The following is a 19,913-nucleotide window of genomic DNA, read 5'->3' as shown; positions in this document are numbered from 1 at the left end:
TATTGTCATTTCTTATGTACCAATTTGCGTTTGTGATTGTCCTTAGCATCTTAGATTGACTTCTTTGTATGATTTGTAGGTTTGATTTACTGACAGTCCTCCAAATTTCTAGTCCGTAGGTCCATGTCGGTCTAATTATTGATTTGTATATCATTTGTTTATTAAATAAGCTTAGGGTTGATTGTTTTCCTAGTAGCCAGTAGCGGATATGGAGAGACCTACAGTTTTAGGCCGACTCCAAATGGCAGATATTTTTTTATGAGGAGCTTTTTCATGGCAGAAATTCACTCAGAGGTTTGCCATTGCCTGCCGAAGGGCGACTGCTATTAGAAAAAACTTTTTCTTTATTATGGTGTTTCAAGGAGATTCGAATCTACTTTCTCCGAATTCAGAATGGTAGTCATGCACCAACCCATTCTGCTACGCTGGACCCCTTTCAGCAATACATTTTATTATTTTCCTTTCCTTCCATTAGTTCAGTGGAAGATTACTCTAACTAGGCGGATCGGCCTACGAATTCAAAATTAGTAATCAAAGAATTTATAAATTTGACTTGCCTGCGAGAAAAGTCATGGGGGTCATGAGTGCTTCAATACCAGAGCTGTCCAGTTTGCTCAAAACCCCTTTGGTCAGAAAATTATAGTTGCGCTCACTGGGTGGAACTTATGAGAAGTTATTCCGAGTACCGCTGCTCAATTGCATTTCGAGCTGTGTGACCACCCATGTATAGCTACTTTATGCATTCTTGTTTGGAGACCATTCATTTGGTCCACCATTTTTTATACAGCGCAATTTATTCCCCATAATATATTCCACCAAAAAAGTATTTTACTTCCATCAGCAATTCATCATGAAATCATCACCACAATCGTAAGTTGGGAGGTAAATCCACAAATATTGAGTGAGAAAAAATGCGAAGGTATAAAAAAGGAGCAGCAAGGTGTCCTATATACACGCAATGACAAGCCGCAGTAAAAAATATCAAATACAACAATTGCAACAAAAATAGCAAAGTTTTTGTACATACGCTTTTGTGGAAGTTGCGACAAAGAACTGCACTTAACCAAAGTGAAGAAGGATTTAATTACTCCATTTTTTTTGCGAAACTCTTTTTGTTGTTATATATATACTTATTATGCCTGTGCAAATACATGTATGAAATATTTTTTGACCACTTTATTTAATACCATGCGTAAACAGGAGCAAGCCAAATGTTGTATAAAAAGTGACAATAAAAATATGGTGAAAATTTTTATATGCATTTTCGCGGTTGTGCGACTACAAACCAACTCGTTTATTATTCGACATTTCAGTGATTTCTCTGGAAGCGCACATTTATTGTTTGTCAGCACATATTTCTTCATACATGCGCCCACATCAACATTTTTTGTTCACATTGCATGTATGCATTTATTTTGTGGGGATGCTTGTACTCGTATGTATGTATGTGCGTGTTATTCGTTGCAATTGTTTTTAATTGGCCTCCAGTTTGGAGTGGGACGTTATTGTTTTAAATAATTAGACTTTTTAATGAAATTATTAAAAATTGAAAAATTTTGTACACATAAATATTTAAGGGGGGGTCCCAGTGGTCGAGAATTAAAAAAAATTGATGTTTTTTTGATATTTCGAAAGTACACGCTTTTAAGAATATACTGTCTCAAAACTTTAAACTCAATTGTCTCAAAATTACTTTTTCGGCTGGTCTTGTCAAAAAACAAAAATACTATTCAACCGAATCGAAATCTTAAATTCCAATATGTTGTTCCCAGCATCAATGGCTATCGCCCTTACTAGAATCATATTATTATATACCTATTTCAATTATTTCGTATTTTTTTGATTAAAAAACTGAAAAAACAACTCGATTTTTAGAGTGTGAAATTCAGAAACACGCCATTTTGTAAATTTTTTCTAATTCTAGTATGGAACATAGCTACGGTCGTATTGATTAATAATTTTTTAGGTTTTTGTGTTTCAGATAAATAGAAGAGCCAAATTGGACAACACCGTCCAGGTCCAAGTTTTCGGGAGGGCCAACTTCAGCGCTACTTTTAAAATTATTACAAATATTTTTTGTTTTTGTATATGAAAGAAGTTAAATAAAAAAATAACCATACAAATTTAAATATTGTTTTTCATTTTTTTTATTGTAAAAAAAGATTCCTGAAAATACCCTAAATTTTCGAGCTCTAGACCACCGGGATCCCTTAAGCGTATCGTAGCTCTGAATTATGAAATATTAAAATAGAAAGTTCAATTTAAGATTGTAGTCAAAGCATGAGCGCTTTGTCCACAACAACTTTCTGATTTCACCTTTCAAACAGCTTACCTAATGAACGAAGTTTTGGATCTCCTTATTTTAGAATATTGCTCTCAAACGGTTTATAAATACCATCAGCATCATCGTTTGACGTTACAACTCCTAGTGAACCTTGGTCTGATAGACAACTAATCTCTAAGATTTGGCTTTATAGGAAAAAAATTGGTAGTGACAACTTTAGAATGAAAGAGATTTTTCATGTAAACTTTGGTGTAAAATCGTGTAACCGACAATTCTTCTAACCGTTCATGAAAGAAAACTGTATGACAAAAAGTTTTCAATTACATTTTAGTTGTCATAACCTCAGAAATCGTTACGTAGTACTGACATTAGGTTGCTTACTGGTTACCTAACCGGTCACAACCGACTGAATTTTCAAAAGCACTGCTTAACTAAAACTGAGATAGATTGTCGGCTTATTTTTGCCGATGGTGAAGCGTCTGAGCATATTTTGCGTATCTTGTGTCTCCGGAGTACGCCAGAGAGCTTTTGGAATATCGCAAGTGTTGTAGAGCTGAGCCCCTAAGCATTAAGATTTCATATACCAAGAATCTCTAAGTATTTATTAGCAGCCTTAGCTTAGAAGATATCTCATGCAACTAGGTTTAGTGACACATTCCTGGGATAAAAATATCACCTGAAGGTGGAGGTCATCTTGTTCTCGCGTTATTTTTATACTCAAACTGAGATAAGCTACCTTGCGAAGATTTTATACAGCTAAACTGTAATTCTAAGGTATAAATGCTTGTAAATCATTTGAAAGTTATTTTGATGCTGGGCAAGAAAATTATTCTTTATTTCAAAATTAGTTTAGTATAAAACGAAAAAGCCAGTATAAAAATATAACTAATCCAAAAGCGAAGGCATTTAAGTGTATGTGACTCCTAAATGTATGCTTTCATATTGACACTGAATTCATGGAACCTGTTAAGCAGCGGTTTAGGAATAAGATTTCCGCTAAGGTTAATGCAAGCACGAAGGTAAAAGTGAATACACATGTGGCTGAAGACAAGAAAAAATTACTTCTCAGAGTTCTATTGCCTCAGGAGCAATGTTAGCTATCGGCTAGGTTAGGCAGTGCTGGCTGGAAGTGTTGATTTTCATTCGAAAAAAACAGCGGCTGAAGCGCATCGAGAGCTACAAAAAGTTTAAGTGAAACAACGTGCTGAGATTCGTTCCGTCGCTTCAAAGACGTTGATTTTAATGTTGACGACCGTCCGCGTGAAGGAAGGCTAAAAAACTTGAACATCAGTGTCAAACGGAAGAAGAGCTTGCTTCAGGATTAGGAGTTACCCGCCAATCCATTTCCAAGTGATTGCATGCTTTGGGAATGATTCAGAAACAGGGGACTTGGGTTCCTTATGAGTTAAAACCGCATTGTGACGGGTGATGAAAAATGAATTCATTACAGCAATACAAAGAAAAGAAAGTCATGGGGACTACCCAGTCATGCTTCTACGTCGTCGTCTCGGCCGACTATTCACGCTGCGAAGATTATGCTATGTACTTGGTGTTATTTATTATGAACTGTTAAAACCAAGCGAAATCATCACTGGGGATCGGTATCTACTTCAATTGATGCGATTGAGCAAAGCACTGCGCGAGAAGTGGCCGCAATACGCGGAGAGGCATGAACAAGTGATTCTACAGCATGACAACGCTCGGCCTCACGTTGCCAAACCCGTTAAAACCTACCTGAGAACACTGAAATGGGAAATCCTACCTCACCCGCCATATTTTCCAGATATTGCGCCATCCGATTATCACCTTTTCCGATCGATGACACATGGTCCAGCTGCCCAGCAGTTCCATTCATACGAAGACATCAAAATATGGCTGTATCCGTGGATAGCCTCAAAAGATGAACAGTCTTACCTCGACGGTATCCGAGATATACCAGGCAGATGAGAAAAAGTAGTAGCCAGTGATGGGCAATATTTTCAATGATTCACTTGTAACCATTTTTTCAGAATGTAGTTGTATTTTCATGAAGTAAAAGCGAGAACTTAGTTTCGCACCTAATAAAAATTGTATACATTGTTTATTAGCACTTAAACTTTATAAACAAATTTATTTTAATTTTTCTTTGCAAAAATTAGTATATAAAAAATCATGTGACGCAAAGTACAATGAAAAAAAAAAATAGCTCCACGTTCTGTATCATTTCTCCTTGAAATGTTGATGGATCGGTAAGAAGTGAAAAACTGCTTGTAAAATAAAGTTGTGTTATAGTCTGTCAGGCCGGATTTTTGAATTTCGAAAAATTTTGCAATTTACGGCATTTAAAAAAAAAGTATAAAGAGCAAATCTATAGAGAAAACACTTTCGAGTACTTAAAAAAACCGCATCAAAAAATATTAAAAACTAAATGAGTTATCATGCGGATCGTGCCGGAAGAAGTAGTTTCGAGAAAAACGAGTTTGAAGTTTGAGGTACAGGAGCGTGTGGACCGCTCTCTACCTAGTTAATGTGCCATAGAAGCTATAATATTGGGAATTTCCGCATTAACATTTCACAGTATATTCATTCCATTCAGCCTTTAGTCAGGAACACCCTTCAAGAATGAAAAATATGCTGATCCTAGGCACATTTGTCGATTCCTGCAAAGAGCAGGACAGTGGAAAAGTAGGTGCTCCAAAGTACCCCTAGCATTCGCTTCGTTGCATGTATTACACACATCGGTCTGGACTAATCCAATTTTGGCTGCCTGATGTGGTGTGAGACAGTGTCCAATCAGTACTCTAAGCAATATTTTGCTATATTAGTTAACAGCGTGAAGTCTATATTTTTACCTTTACATGAAAATTCATATAACTGATTATTTATTTTCTCTTCCTTTTTAGCTACTGGCATACCATTTACAAAAAATTTTTATATGACTGTGTTCAATCAGTTGCAAATTTTATGCAATGGAATATACACACATACATAAATAAATACATTAATAATTGCAAATGCGTAAAATGTATATATTGCAAAATTCTTTTTATTCATTCATTATTCTTTTAATTACAGCAACCTCATCGCTTCTGCCATATCTGACCATTCATATGCAGTCAATCGGTTTGACAGTTGAAGAGATCGCCATCATTTATCTGGCATTACCATTCACAACCTTTTTGAGCCCACCGATCACAGGTAAGACAGCTAAAACAAATATTTTTAGGCATATGGGCATATAAATGCGTATTAAATATACATACACATGGGTCGATAGTGTAAGTTTACCGTAATAAAAAATGTAACTGGTAAAAATCTATAAAATCTGTCATACTCGTATTACAATACGTATTATTACGTACAGAGTTTTAATAAACTTAGCTTAAGATTGACAGTGAAAAGTATTCTCTAATTTAGAAATAGTTTTTAGTTACGACAACGAGTTGCAACGGGTGCTAATAGGCCCAAAGCAGATACCAAAATAAACGAGTTAGATATGGCACAAAATTGTGTAAGCTGTTCCTTCAGGCCACAGTGCATTTCAGAAATGGTTAAAGTAGTAATAAAATATAATATCTTAAAACTCTCACATAAAAAGTTTTAGTAAAATATTTTCAAAATTGAGGAAGCTATTTGCATCAGAGCCAGTGGCAGTGAGCGCACAGCAGTATGAAGGGGTAAAGAAATTTTGGTACTTTGCTTGCATGGTCACCCCCGAAGGTGGCTCTGAGATATATGCCGAGTCAAGGATTAGTAAAGTTATTTCATCTTTTACCGTCCTCGCGCCTTCGTGGCAAAATAGCAAAATCAGCCTTCATACCAAATTGCGTAAGAGCTAATCCTTCTTACCAACAGGCGTATCCCATTAGAAGTAGATATGCAAGTACTCGATGCCACTTTATCGGAAAAAAGAGTGGTTAAATACCTAGGAGTGCAATTATATACAAGAGTAACTCATGGCAAACCTTGGAGGTCCCATTCAGCGCAAGCGAAAACTTTTAATGAAAACGACGAACTTGATTCTTCTATATGGATACGAAATATGGGCAGATTCGCTAAGGGTTAAATGCTGGCGAAAAACTCTGCAATCGGTGCAAAGCACCTACGCTCTCAGAGAGGCTTCTTCATACAGAACTGTGTCTGAAGCAGCGGTTTTACTTATCAGCGGAACTATCCCCATAGATATTCTAGCACAAGAGCGCAAACGGAGACGGGAGGAAAAAATCGCAAGAATTCCAAGACCATGCTTTTCCGACATTAGAATTCAAACTCTCACTCTTTGGCAGGCAAGATGGAACTCTGAACGGTACGGTAGATGGACAGCGAGACGGATATAAAAAGTGGGTAGAAAGAAAGCACGGTGAGTTTAACTATTACCTCACGCAGTTTTTGTCCGGACATGGGTCTTTGCGCAAGTATTTGTGATGAATGGGAAAGGTGAACCACCAAACTGCATTTATGGAGATACTGAGTATGATGATGCGGAGCACACCTTCTTTAAATACGAGAGGCGGAACGCAGAGAGAACAGCTCTACAACGAGCTATTGGTGTATTTACACCTGAAGAAATAATTGAGAAAATGATGATAGGCGAAAAAAAATAGAATGCCGTCTCAAATTTTGTGGAGGATATTATCCGAAAAAGAATCAGCCATCACAATCTTTGTCCTAAAAAAAGTATTATTGTAGTAATTTTTGTCATTTTCCAGCACTTATGCAAGGTGAGGCAAGAAATTCCAGAAAAAAAATTCTTTGACTGTCTTTTATTCTCATAAATGTTTGCAGTCTCCTTAATGCTGACATTTCTTGAAAAACTAGATGAAAATATTCTTTCTCGGGGACTGTAACTGCACAATGACTTTCGTTGAAATGAGCCAGTGATGAAATATAACTCTTTCCGTCCCGTGGCTTGCTGTGAAATCCAAATGACGCGCCAAACGACTTTTTGATCTTGAAGCGTTCATACTACACTCTTCCAATAATACAGTATCAGATCATTCGAGCAGTTTTAACTACAGTTTTCTTCAAATGGGAGCTGAAAATCGAAATTTCAAAAAAATGTAGAGAATTTGTCATAAGATTGAGCATTGAAAAAAATTTTGATAATTTATGAAAAAACACAATCTCACCACTGCGCTGCTGTGGTAACATTTGCAGATGTCCTGGCCGGCTGCGCAATGTTTGCGAACATTTATTCACATTATCTTGACCGCACTGTACGTGTGCGAATGTATGTATGTGCAGTATTTATTTGCAAGAATTTATAATGACAACATTTTTATGACAACGAAATCTGACTTTATTGCTGTGGTTTTCTCCATTTTTTATGCAAACCATTTGCCATAAGTCCTGATGACAAGCGAATTGTTAAATGAAACGTGTGTGCGTCATAATTTAATAGAATAAAAAAAAATGCTGGCTTAATAGCTGTTGCTGCTATGTTTGATTGAAGGAAGGCTTACGTTTGTTTCGCGATTTTCGTAACTCGCGTAATGACGAATTTTCAAGGGTGACTTTGAAGGCTTTTTTTAACCCTTCGTTGAGCACCAGGGTATGACTAGATTTTTTCAACGTTGGGCGTGAATTTAATATATTTCTATTATAGCTATGATTTGAGCATCCAGGTAGCTTCCTAAAATTTAAATTTCTATCAATTTATGGCTCTAATATTTTTAAAAGGATCCTTGGACAGGACGAAAAACAACAGACCCGGGTGCCCAATCGAAGGTTTTAAAAAATATGTTCACTTTTCTTAAGAAATATTTGTTTTAATGAAATTGAATAGAGTCATCGACTATATTTTACAACATCTCGGCTTTGAAATATGTATGTTTTAAGGGAACTAAATTAAAAAAAAAAAACATTTCGTTAAGTTAACCCTGCCAATGAAATTTTTTCTGCCCATTTAATTGTTGATTTTAAATTTTAACATTGCATTTGCGCACTCAACTCTCTATAAATTTATCTCAATTAACTTAATTACTATCGTAATTAAATAAATGCAAACTTAATTTTTCTTTTTTCTATGTTACTATTATTTTCTCTTTCTCGTCCTCAGGTTTCCTCGTCGATAAATTTGGCAAATATAAACCAGTCGTTATAATGAGTCTACTGCTGAATGCACTTTTCCATCACTCACTCTTGTTCATTCCACAGCAGGAAATTCCAGGTATTGTGCCATCCGCATTCGTTATGCGCCATCCCGATACAGGTGATATAGAGGTGAGTTACTGCGTACTTAACCGTTCACCCATTCATTCATACACACAAACATACTCGACATGCCATGCACCCTTAATTTCATTGTTTTACAAATTTGCACGCTTTGTAAGTACAAAGTGCTCATGGTAGGTAGTTGAGCAAGTTTCATTGTGAAGCCACTTCAGCATCTGCTCTAGCCTTTATACTGGCCACTATATTCCCGCTCTTTCTCTCTCTTGTTCTCTTGCCTGCTAGGCATTTGAGGTTGAATGCATGTATTGTTGAGTTGGGTGTACTACCACCTGACTGCCTCTTTGCCTAGGTGCCGTTAAAGTATGATTGCTAAGGCCAGTGATGTTAACTTGTTTCTGCGAAAATTTCTGTTCTTCGGGAATTGTAATATCGCCGCCGCTATGGTAAAGGCTGCTAACACCACTTTTTAATGGAAATATTGTAGTGATACAGACGAAATGGAACAAAATATCTCTATGAGGGGGCGAAAGCAAAAAAAATATATATCATTTAGAAAAGCTATAATGATAAAAAAACAAATGCTAGCTCAAAAACAATCATTTCTTCCAATGAAAAGCTACTCCATAATTCTCTTAGTGATTTAATACAAATAACTCACATAATATTTAACAGGAATTTTCGGTTGATTTTGGAAAAATAACTGAATATTTCAATCAGATGTTAAATCGTTGAAATATCCATCAAAAAATCATCTTACTTTAACTGTAGATTTAACGGTATTATGTTGTGACGGGAAGCATTACCGCATGTGGAGTTGAGCACTAGAATTGTTAGCAATTATTCTCAATAAATTATTTTTTATAAATAAAAGTAAAAAAAAGCAAATGATATTTTAAATATTATATAGTTGTGTGTTGTAAGTTGCTTTCAGGCACTTCTACTTCGGATATGTCAGATAGCAGCATGCGGCTCGTGGTGCAGCTGGTGATACATTTTATATACTGAGATTTATTGAGTCATGGTCAAGTTTAACTAAAAAAGTAATATCTGTCTTAGCAGTTAATAGAAGTGAAAAAGTTTCAAGACACACAATTTACAAATAATATATTAATAATTGGCGCTTATACCTTTTGTGGTGCGTTTGCCCAAGTTTCTCCACCAATTCGAGGTGTACTACTCGAAATTGTCCTACAAAGTGGAAGAATCTATAGTTTTATGCGACTTGCGAACGACCGATTGTTTCAAAATAAGCTTCTTCGCGGCAGCAATGCACCCGGAGGCTTGCCATTGTCAGTTGTGGGCTAACCGCTACAACAAAACACTTTTTATGTCCTATCTTCAGCCGAGACTAGGTTAGATTAGGTTATTTTTCAATATATTTCACTTAGTTGTCACAGAGGTAGGTAGGTGAAATGGTTGAAGTACCACTGTGGCACCCTTGTTACCCTTGTTCCATTCCTGCCTATTTGGAAAAATTGAGTTTTAATTTTGAAACATTTCTCAGTCCTATCCGTACACGGAATTAACGGATGGGTGCCAATGCTACAGTCGCCGTTCGCATTTGTGCAAGTTAAAATTGTCCACTAGTTTGAATTAGATATTTTTTATGCTATTTACATAACAAGTATAATAATTTTAAAATTAATGGTCAAACTAAAAGCGCACAGAAAATTGTGATTTTGATACAGCTGAGATAGAATAAAATTTTGGTAGGCAAGTTTTATTGAGCTACTAACGAGTCGTCTTCTCGATTGCCTGTTAGTGTGAGATTTATGGTAACTGGCAGTTAAGTTTATCGACACGATAAATTCGATTTCATTATCTCAACAACCACTTAAATATTTATTTAGCACTAGAGAATAGGTAGCAGCGCTAAAGAAGGATGGAAAAGAAAATGTCAAAAATCAGGTGTTCAGGCAAACAATGCTATTTATAAGTGTGTAGTCTTTTTCTCCATTTGGCGGATAAATACATGAAGGCGATTGAATATGAGAAGTCGGATTTTATCTTTACCTTTCCAAACTATTCGGAATCGCCTTTCCGTACTAGTTTGAATTGCACCACCAATTTCGCTCAGAATTTTTAATGAATTCAATGAATTCCTCACATGTGTGTTCTTCAAAATACTTCACCCGACTCCGAAAAGTCTTCTTAGCTATATGACACTGCGAGATTCGTTAAAACAACGAAAAAAAATTAAAGCTTGCTGATCTCGATTCACAATTTCTCTGCTCGCTAGGGAATTCAGCTGCTTGCCAAGTTTGTAAGTGAACAATATTTATATTAAAAAAAAATTATATGGGGAAAGCAACAACAATTTAGCGATGATTAAGCAACTTTGTTTATAGCCGCTTAGCTCAAAAGCGACATGCTTACATATGTCAGTGCTTCCCAGGACAAGTAAGAGTTATTTTACTATATTTTATATACTTTTAGCCGGTATTCTTTGAAAAGCAATGGAATTATTCAACAGCTTGAACGACATGTGGTGAAGAGCAGGATGCTTATCTCTTAACCATCCTACGACGGGATCAAATCATTTTCGATACTTTAACGCGGGGCACTTTGAAAAGAAATGGAATTACATAACAATTGGCACAAGAGTTAATAGCAGGCCTCTTCTTTTCGCCAAGCGTTATCAAGTGGCGAATAGATGAACCAACATTACATTTGTTTGTAAGACAGTGAGTTATACTAGTTTAATGAGGTATAACCACACTCGCTAGCGCCGAATCTTGCCCGACAACATTGTTTTTGCTTTCGCATACAAATTTTTCGTCAAGTTAATCAAGCGGAGAAGTAGCGAATAGAAGAGGCCTAATTTATCAAAACGAAAATAAACCAGTGCTGCCAAATCATATGCAATTTTGGATTCAAAGGAAATCATTTGTTTTATTCACTACCTGCTAGATGCTGGTGAATGGAAACCAGCTCCTGCAAGTCGGCTATTTTATGTATACAAATGAAACTGATGGCATTGTTGAAGTGACAAATGTTAACCAGTCGATTGACTGACTGCATGTTAAATTTGTCACCAGAATATAGTTTGAAAGAGACAGTTCCTCTAACAAATTTGTTTAGAGAGAAGACAAATTTTAAAAAGAAAGGTTGTGAAAATGGTGAGAAATTGGAGAAATATTACGTCCCCTTAGTATAATTCTTTTATTGAATTTTTGGATTCTCCATCGTCGATTTTATATGTGGTCAAAATTTTGTCAAATTCTAGTTCCACAAAGTGGGTCAAAACGTCAGTCAAAAATAATAAATATTTACAGACATAACGAGATTTGAGTGAGAGCTACTTTCGACAAAAAGTTTGAAATCATTTTCTCAAAACATCAAAAAATGTATAGGCTATTTTAATACTAAGGGGACGATTAATGCTTTATTGCTTTATAAACTCATACAAATCGTAACTCATCAAGCATAAATTTTACTCAACACTTTTTCAAAATTATCGTTTTCTTCTAAAAATTAAAAAAAATAGTTATCTAAAAAAAATAAGCACGCGGACAAAATATATTTTATGCTAAAAATGTTTAAATTCTCTTTATTTCAGGAGATGAGTTATCTAATTATTGAAGTTGTCTAATTGTTCCCTAAAATTTACTTACTTTTCCAAACTATCTCTACATAAAGTAGTTTCGTAGTAAAATGTAATTCTGTAACAATTAACAGCCCTGGCATAGACTTTGTCTTACCGAATATGAGCCCTTTCAGAAATTCCTTTTAATTACAACAATTAATGCGTTTGAACACCAAATAAGTGCCCATGATCCATGTCGACAGCTTCGCATTGCCATGAATAAGGATTGACCGCACAAGGAAATGCATATACGAGTATACGAGTAGATATGTGTGTACATACATACGCATGAAATACATACTCATATACATCAAGTAAATGCTTAAACCCGGTACTATGCATTCGTAGTCAGTCGTACATACCTGTGGCAAATAAAATGCTCGTTGCTTTGTCTTAAGCTGCAGTGTCAAGCGGCGGCCGTTATTGCTGCTGTTGTTGCACGAGTATTGGGTTTTTTCCTTTCGTGAAATGCGTAATTGTAGTGCAGAATTTTCATTTTAACTATTGTTTTGTGTTTTGCCACTTTGTTGTTAGTTGTTATTGGCATTGTTGCTGATTGCAAGCAACTTACAGATGTGTTAATATGCGTACATACACCTGCGTTCATACAGAGATATACTCGTATATGCATTTAAGTAACCATGCATTTGCGCTTGAATGGAGTGAAAATTCAATCAATTTAGTTTTCGATCAAAAAGCTTTGTTGTATCTGCGGTGTGGTGATCCGACTACGGTTGAAATGCTATTGAAGTGCTAAAGCGGTTGGAGTTCTTTGTCTGTATGTAACAACTAAGAAAATCTCCAATAGAATGGAATTCTTTACAGAACTACAATACATAGATATACGAGGAGGGTTCAATAAGTACCCGTGTTAAAAATGAAGACCCCATTTTTTCAAAAATTTTTATTTTTATTTTTCAACATGGTTCCCTTTTAGAGAGATACACTTCTTCCAACGCACCGGCTATTTTTTTAACCCCTTCAAAAAAAAAAAAAATAGGATTTGTCGAACTCTCCACGCCTCTATCCCAGCTATGACTTCGTTGTTTGAACTAAACTTTTTTTCCGCTAGCCATTTTTTTATGTTAGGGAACAAGAAAAAGTCGCAGGGAGTCAGATCGGGTTAATTCAGGGGGTGCGGCAGCAATTCATAACGCAATTCATGCAGTTTGGCGGTGTGATGGTGCGTTATTGTATTGAAACTGCACCTTCTTTTTCTCCTTCTTTGTCTCGTCAATTTTTTGTGAAAGTGGTCCAATAACTCACTGTAGCATTGTCCAGTGATCGTTCTTCCTTTTTCTAAAAAATCCATTAGCATGACGCCGTTTGCATTCTAAAAAATCGTCACTATAACCTTTCCGGCCGATGTAACTGTCTGCCTGTTTTCGTTTTCTTTGGAGCAGATTCACCGGAATAAATCCATTGTTTTGATTGTTGCTTAGTTTCTGGTGTGTAATGATGAATCTGGGTTTCATCAACGGTGACAACTCGCCAAAATTTCTTTGAACCTCGCTACAATTACTCCAAACACTGCTTCGAAATTAACAGTTATATGCACTTGTTGCCCACCATGGGCAATTGCGGCATCCATCGGGCTTATCATGTAAACTGTTAATTGCCGTTTCGGCCTCTTTTAGTTCGCGCACTTTCGTTCATCAACAGTCGTGAACTTTTTGAATGAATTCCTCGGTAACCACGACTAGCGAGCGTCTTGGTCGCTCCTTAACAAAAATTGATGTTCATCCACGTTTAAATTCGTTGAACCAATATTTAACTGTGGTCATTATTATTATTAGAAGGCCATTACGCACTGCGACCAGAGTTGATCTATTGTGCAAGACCTATTTTGTAACCCTAGAGTTTAAGGCTTTTTATAAATTTTAGCACTATTGTGGGTTTGTTGTTCCAAAGATTACATGGAGATACTACGATACCACCAAGGTGGTGAAGTCTTTGTCTGCCCAGCGCAGGACATTCACAAAGCACATGTTCTGAGCTTTCTATATCCATTTCGCAAAAGCGGCAGACATTGGTCTCTGATAGACCAATGTTATTTAAATGATACCTCAGGCTGCAGTGACCTGTGAGGTATCCTGTTAGAAGACGCAGATCTACTCTGTTTAGTGAGAGTAGCTTGTCTGATATTCCTTTGTTGGGACTAAGAAATTGTCTGGCTTGACGCTGACCGGCACAATTTAGCCAGTGTGCAGCAAATTTCCTTTCTTCCCATTTCCTGAGGAATTCATTAATGTGGCTTTTCGTGAGTCCACAGAAAGGCTCAGGACCAGTAAGTTGCATATTTGCTCCTTGTTTTGCGAGGTCATCAGCCATTTCATTCCCCTCATGCCCTTCATGTCCCGGAATCCAAACTAGATTTACTGTGTTGAGGTTTCCTAACATGTTGAGAAGGTTTAGGCAATCATTTACCAATTTAGAGGTGATAGTTGTTGATAGAAGGGCTTTTAGAGCCGCTTGACTATCAGAGAGTATGTAGATGTGAGTACCTCTCATTTTCCTGCGAAGGCATTCTCTCACACATATTTCAATGGCATGTATTTCTGCCTGGAATATTGTTGGGTAGAGTCCCATCGGAATCGATTTTTTAAATTTAGGCCCATTGATTCCTGCCCCTGCTCTACCATCTTCCAGCTTGGACCCATCAGTGAACCATAATTGAGATCCAGGCTTGAAATTGATAGAATTAGTTCTCCAAGTTGTTCGTTCATTAATAATAATTCGGAAGTTTCTGTAGAGAATGGGTTTGGGAGATATTGTATCCACCCTGTGTAGTATAGGAGTGTGTCGAAAGTCTTCTAAGATCTTTAGATGTCCTCTCATATCTCCACTTTTAAGATCGGCGTTGCCTTTTAGTCTTAAGGCACTCAATCTTGCTTCTTTTTCAATTAAGATGGGAAGCGGTGGTATACCTAGGAGCACGCCCAAAGCGTCAGTTGGGCATGTTTTCATTGCTCCTGTTATACCGATGCAGATGAGGCGGTACAATTTGTTAAGATCGCTTGCCGCCTTTCGTTGCTTAACTTTGGGCCACCATGCTATGGAAGCATAAGTGACTATAGGCTTAACAACTGTAGTGAATGTCCAGTAGGTCATTCTGGGGCTGAGCCCCCATGTTTTACCAAAAAGCCTTGTGCAGGCATAGAATGCCCTTGTGGCTTTTACAGTAACTTTCTCAAGATGCGAGTTCCAGGTAAGCGCTTTGTCAAGGTTGATACCAAGGTAGTTCGCCTCTGTGGAGAGTTGTAGAGTCGATTCATTCAGGACAGGACATTTGATGTTGATATTCCTTTTCCTGGTGAACGGCACTAGCGCAGTTTTAGATGGGTTGATAGAGAGCCCTTTGTCAGTGCACCATTTGTTTATTATGTTGAGGGCTTGTTGCATGCGGTTAGAGATGGTCTCTTCATGCCAGCCCACTATATATACTACCAGGTCATCAGCATAGCCCTGGGTGTGGAATCCTAGGTTGTTCAGTTTGTGGAGAAGTTCATCTATTACTAGTGTCCACAGAAGAGGAGAGAGTACTCCCCCTTGCGGGCAACCTCTTGTGGCCTTGATAGACTTTATTCTTCCTCCTAATTCTGTACTGATCGTTCTGGATTTCAGCATCGATATAGTCCATCGTCTGATGGGTTTAGGTACGTCCTTTTGAGATAGGGCATTGTTGATTGCCTCATAGGACGTATTATCGAAAGCTCCTGTTATGTCAATAAAAGCGCAAAGTGCGATTTGTTTTGACTCAATAGCTTTTTCAATAATGGTTACCAGACTGTGTATTGCAGTCTCAGTAGATTTACCTTGTTGGTAGGCAAATTGAAGTTGGTGCAGTGGGAAATTAACCAAGTTATTCTCCCGTATGTGCTGATCCAATATTTTTTCCATTGTTTTTAGGAAAAATGAGCTGAGGCTAATCGGTCTGTATGACTTAGGCAATTGTTCGGATTTTTTCCCTACCTTTGGAATGAATACGACCTTTACCTCAGCCCATTTCGTAGGGATATAACCTAGCAATAGGCTTGCTTTATATAGTCTGGACAAAGTAGGGACAATGTATTGGCTTCCCTTTTGCAGAAGGCAAGGGAATATCCCATCAGGTCCAGGAGATTTGTATGGGCTAAATGTAGATATAGCCCATTGTACCCGATTTTCATGGAATAGCTTATTTGCCAGCTTTAGGTCCTCTCTGTCAGCATGAATGGTAGGTTCTACCAACATTGTGGACTCATGTAAAGCATGGCATCCCGGGAAATGGGTGTCCAGTAGAAGTTGGCTAGTTTCTTCTGGGTTTTTAGTGTAGCTACCATCTGGCTTTTTCAGGGTACATATGCCGTTTGAGTGATCCTTTGATAAGGCTTTCTGGAGGCGGATAGCATTAGGAAGATTTGAAATCTTATCACAGTGATCCCTCCAGGAAGCTCTCTTAGATTTCCTCAATTCTTTGTTAAAGTTGGTTAGAGCTCTTGAGTAGGAGACCCAGTCCCCTGTTTGTTTAGCTCTATTCCATAATACTCTGGTTTCATGGCGTAGTCTTGAAAGCGTACTATTCCACCAGGGGACATCCCTTCGTGGTTTTTTCACTTTTTCCTGACAGCTCTCATGAAATGCAGACGTAATGTTTGAGTGGAGTTCATTTGCCTCCATCTCAAGCTCTGATTTAAGCACCAGGTGATGCTTAGAGTAGTTAGCACTTTGTTCTAAGTTAAAGTGAAAGACATTCCAATTTATATTCTTTGGATTTCTGTAAATTGTTATGTGCGGTAAGGTAGCACCTAAGTCAAACCTGATAAGACTGTGGTCCGACATTGATGCTTCCCCGGACACATGCCAATTTGAGACTTCTGATAGTACATTTGGACTGCATAGGGTAAGATCAAGTACTTCCTCCCTTATTGCATTCCTAAATGTTGGTTCATTGCCTCGGTTTACTATTGATACATTATATCTAAGTAAGAATTCAAGAAGGCACTCACCTCTCGCATTGATGTTTGTGCTGCCCCATATCGTATGATGGGCATTCGCATCACATCCTATTATCCAGCGTAGGTGGTTCTCCTTGCAGTAGTTGACTAGGGCTACAAGTTCCCTTGTTGGAGCAGTTTCCTCATCTCCTGGAAGGTAGGCAGAGGCAATGATTACCTCGTGCTCGCCTTTGTCTGTTGGCACCTTGGTCCAGATCGCAACGAGATGGGTGGTAGTGAACTGCGAAATGGGAATGAAGGTTAAGTTATTGCTAATTAAGATTGCCGCTCTAGGGCGATCATTGTTGGCATAGATTAACTTACCATTAACATCTTGGAGTCCCTCAATGACTCTGTCACGTACCCACGGTTCTTGGATTAGAGCTATATCCAAGTTTTGTTTGTTAAACCTCCTTGCTAGTTCAGCCGAGGCAGCCTTTGCATGGTGGAGGTTTAATTGAAGGCATCCGAGTTGCCTTCTATTGTTGCTTAGGGTAGCGTGTGGCATTATCGCCTCTGTTTTTTGGCACTGGCTGCCTTTTTCTTGCCTCTGTTGCTACCCAGCAAGGCCGCTTCCTTAGCAGAGTGACGTTCGCCTTTTTTGGTCCTCTTTGGACCATTATTTTTCTTGTCGGCACGAAGCGGGGGTCGCATTCTTATGCCTTCCTCTACCCTTTGAGCACTTGACATTGGTGCAGGCTTGGTGGCGTGTGGCGCATCTTTAGAGCAACATGGCTGCTCATCAGTTTGCGTTACGCTCACTGCGGTTGCTGCGATCGCCGATGCCGAAGTGCAGGGTTGTTCCTCGGTCCGCTGCAATGCGGGAGGCTTGGGCGCTTCTGATTCAGCATCCTTCTCCGGGGTTTTGGCCTTAGTTCTAAGTTGAACTGTGCTAAACCCATAGTTCAACCAGGAGTTATTTTTTTTTTATCACAATGGCGGAGATGGGGTCGATTGCGATGGTTAGCTCCGTCACCTTACCCTTTTGTACTCTACGTAGTACCCGCCATTCCTGAACGTTCAGGCCAGAGTTTTGCCCATCCAGGAGGCTGAGGATGTCCTCTGTGGATGTGCTGTCCAGTTCTGGAAAGAGGCATGTGAAGATCAAAGGCCTTGGTATGTCCTTTTCTAAAACGATCCTGATTTGCGCATCTTTCCATGGTTCAAGTTTAGGCATTGCTGCCTTTAACCAGTCGGTTGTTTCATCGTTGCCACATGAGACAACTATGTATCCTGCGCGGAAGGTGCAGCTGTTAAAGATTGGCTTGGCACCACCAGTCTGCTTTTTCCTTATGCTGTCCAGGATAACGTGTTGAATGGCCTTTAGTTTATCCGTAGGCCATATCGTTGCCGGATAATCAGGTGGTATGATACCCAGCTTGGTGCTACATGCAGCATCCTTGTAGGACATTTTAGCCGTCCCTTCTTTCACCTCCAGGTTAGGCACTGCTGCCTTTGCCCTTTCGGCTTCTGATGGGTCAGTTGTCCTTTCCACTAAGTTAGCTCTTTTGGGAGATCTTTGCTTAGGGGTGGTGCTGCTGGAGCGCTGACGCTTTAGGTTCATTGGCTGCTGTGCTAGTTGTCGCGCTTCTTCAATGGAGTGACCTTTACCCAGGTGGTACCTGAGTCGCTTTCTGGCGGCACCGCTGAGCCGCAGATTCACTCCCATTTCCGCTCCATTCTTAGCCGAACCTGTGGTTTTTGAGGGAGAAGTTAAGAGTTTCTCCTCTTCCTCTGGTGATAGAGCGGAAGTTTTCCCGATGGGCCCTAGGTCCATTTCGTCTACTTCCATCTCTAATTGCGCTATGGCAGAGGTCGGGCATTCGCTGCCTTTTGTTGCCTGCGGCAATTGTTGTTGTTCGACAGTGGCTGCCGAAAGGTCACTGCTGACCTGGTTTGTAGAAGGCATTGTTGCCTTTTCTTTGTTTTTGTTTTTATCGTTTGTTTCAGACATAAGTGAATCCCACGAGTAAAGGGGAATGGAGGTCAAGCCGCAACAGTGCCCCGGTGTTGCGGTAAGGCTAATTACAACCAGAGGGCGCCCGGTATCTGGAGGTCACCGTTAAAAGACACACTGACGTAGTGCCATTCATCACTTAGGCACGGTACGAATAACACCTGTGATTACGGGTTTTTTCGAGTTTGCCTCTCTAGATCCGCCATTTTCGGTCGAAAGCAGGGGCACCTCGTGCAGGAGTGGAATATTACCACAATGGTCGGTCTTTAGGCTTTAGGCAGTTCCTGCCAGTCGCCTCTGTGTGCCCTACCTCTATAATAGAACCAAAAAACACTTAACCCCCTAACCACAACTGTGGTCATAGATGGCGAGGCGTCCCCATAGGCAGCATCCAACTTTGCTTTTATCTCCTCGCATTTTTCCAATCAAAAAATAAAAAGCGAATTAAAATCACAAAACACATCTTACTCGAATAGCTGCCAAATCAAAACTAATTTATCAATCAGTCTGAAATTTATTTTTCCGTCATCTAATAGATGGCAGCACACGATGCTTGGACCAACTTTCCTCAGGAACGCCCTCTGTCATTAAACACGGGTCCTTATTGAACCGCCCTCGTATATTTAATTCATGCATTTTCCGAATTTTATAAGCTTTAAAACATTTACATGCTTCCGAAGAAGTAAACCGAAATGAATCACTCTATCGAAAGATGCTATAATTTTTGAAAGTAGTAACATGCGTCACCCTATTTGGCACTTGGGAACTGGACAGCTGCAGTATACTTAGTCCCGGCATAAATTCTGTGCTATATTGCATTGTCTACTCATAAATTATACTCAGTTTCGTGGCAAATTTCGCTTGTTAACAAGGTTTGGGGAGCTCAGGAAATCGCATTACAGGGACTGCATTAGAAAAGTGTGGTAAAAGTGCAAGTGAGATTTACGAATTGTTAAT

At 38.7% G+C, this 19,913-nt stretch overlaps 1 protein-coding gene across 2 annotated transcripts in view; it reads left to right on the top strand.

Moving 5' to 3' along the window:
- Positions 1-19,913, top strand: part of LOC129247702 (uncharacterized) — a 117,289-nt gene that overhangs the window by 17,081 nt on the left and 80,295 nt on the right. For both annotated transcript variants that reach the window (XM_054886954.1, XM_054886953.1), the window contains exons 2-3: positions 5,339-5,461; positions 8,322-8,485. In XM_054886954.1, coding sequence (XP_054742929.1) covers positions 5,339-5,461; positions 8,322-8,485 — 287 coding nt within the window. The remainder of the gene's footprint in view (positions 1-5,338; positions 5,462-8,321; positions 8,486-19,913) is intronic.

Source organism: Anastrepha obliqua, chromosome 5, assembly GCF_027943255.1.
Source record: "Anastrepha obliqua isolate idAnaObli1 chromosome 5, idAnaObli1_1.0, whole genome shotgun sequence".
Taxonomy (NCBI): domain Eukaryota; kingdom Metazoa; phylum Arthropoda; class Insecta; order Diptera; family Tephritidae; genus Anastrepha; species Anastrepha obliqua.
Note: the sequence above shows the minus strand (reverse complement) of the source record. Positions and strands in the feature narration are given on the sequence as shown.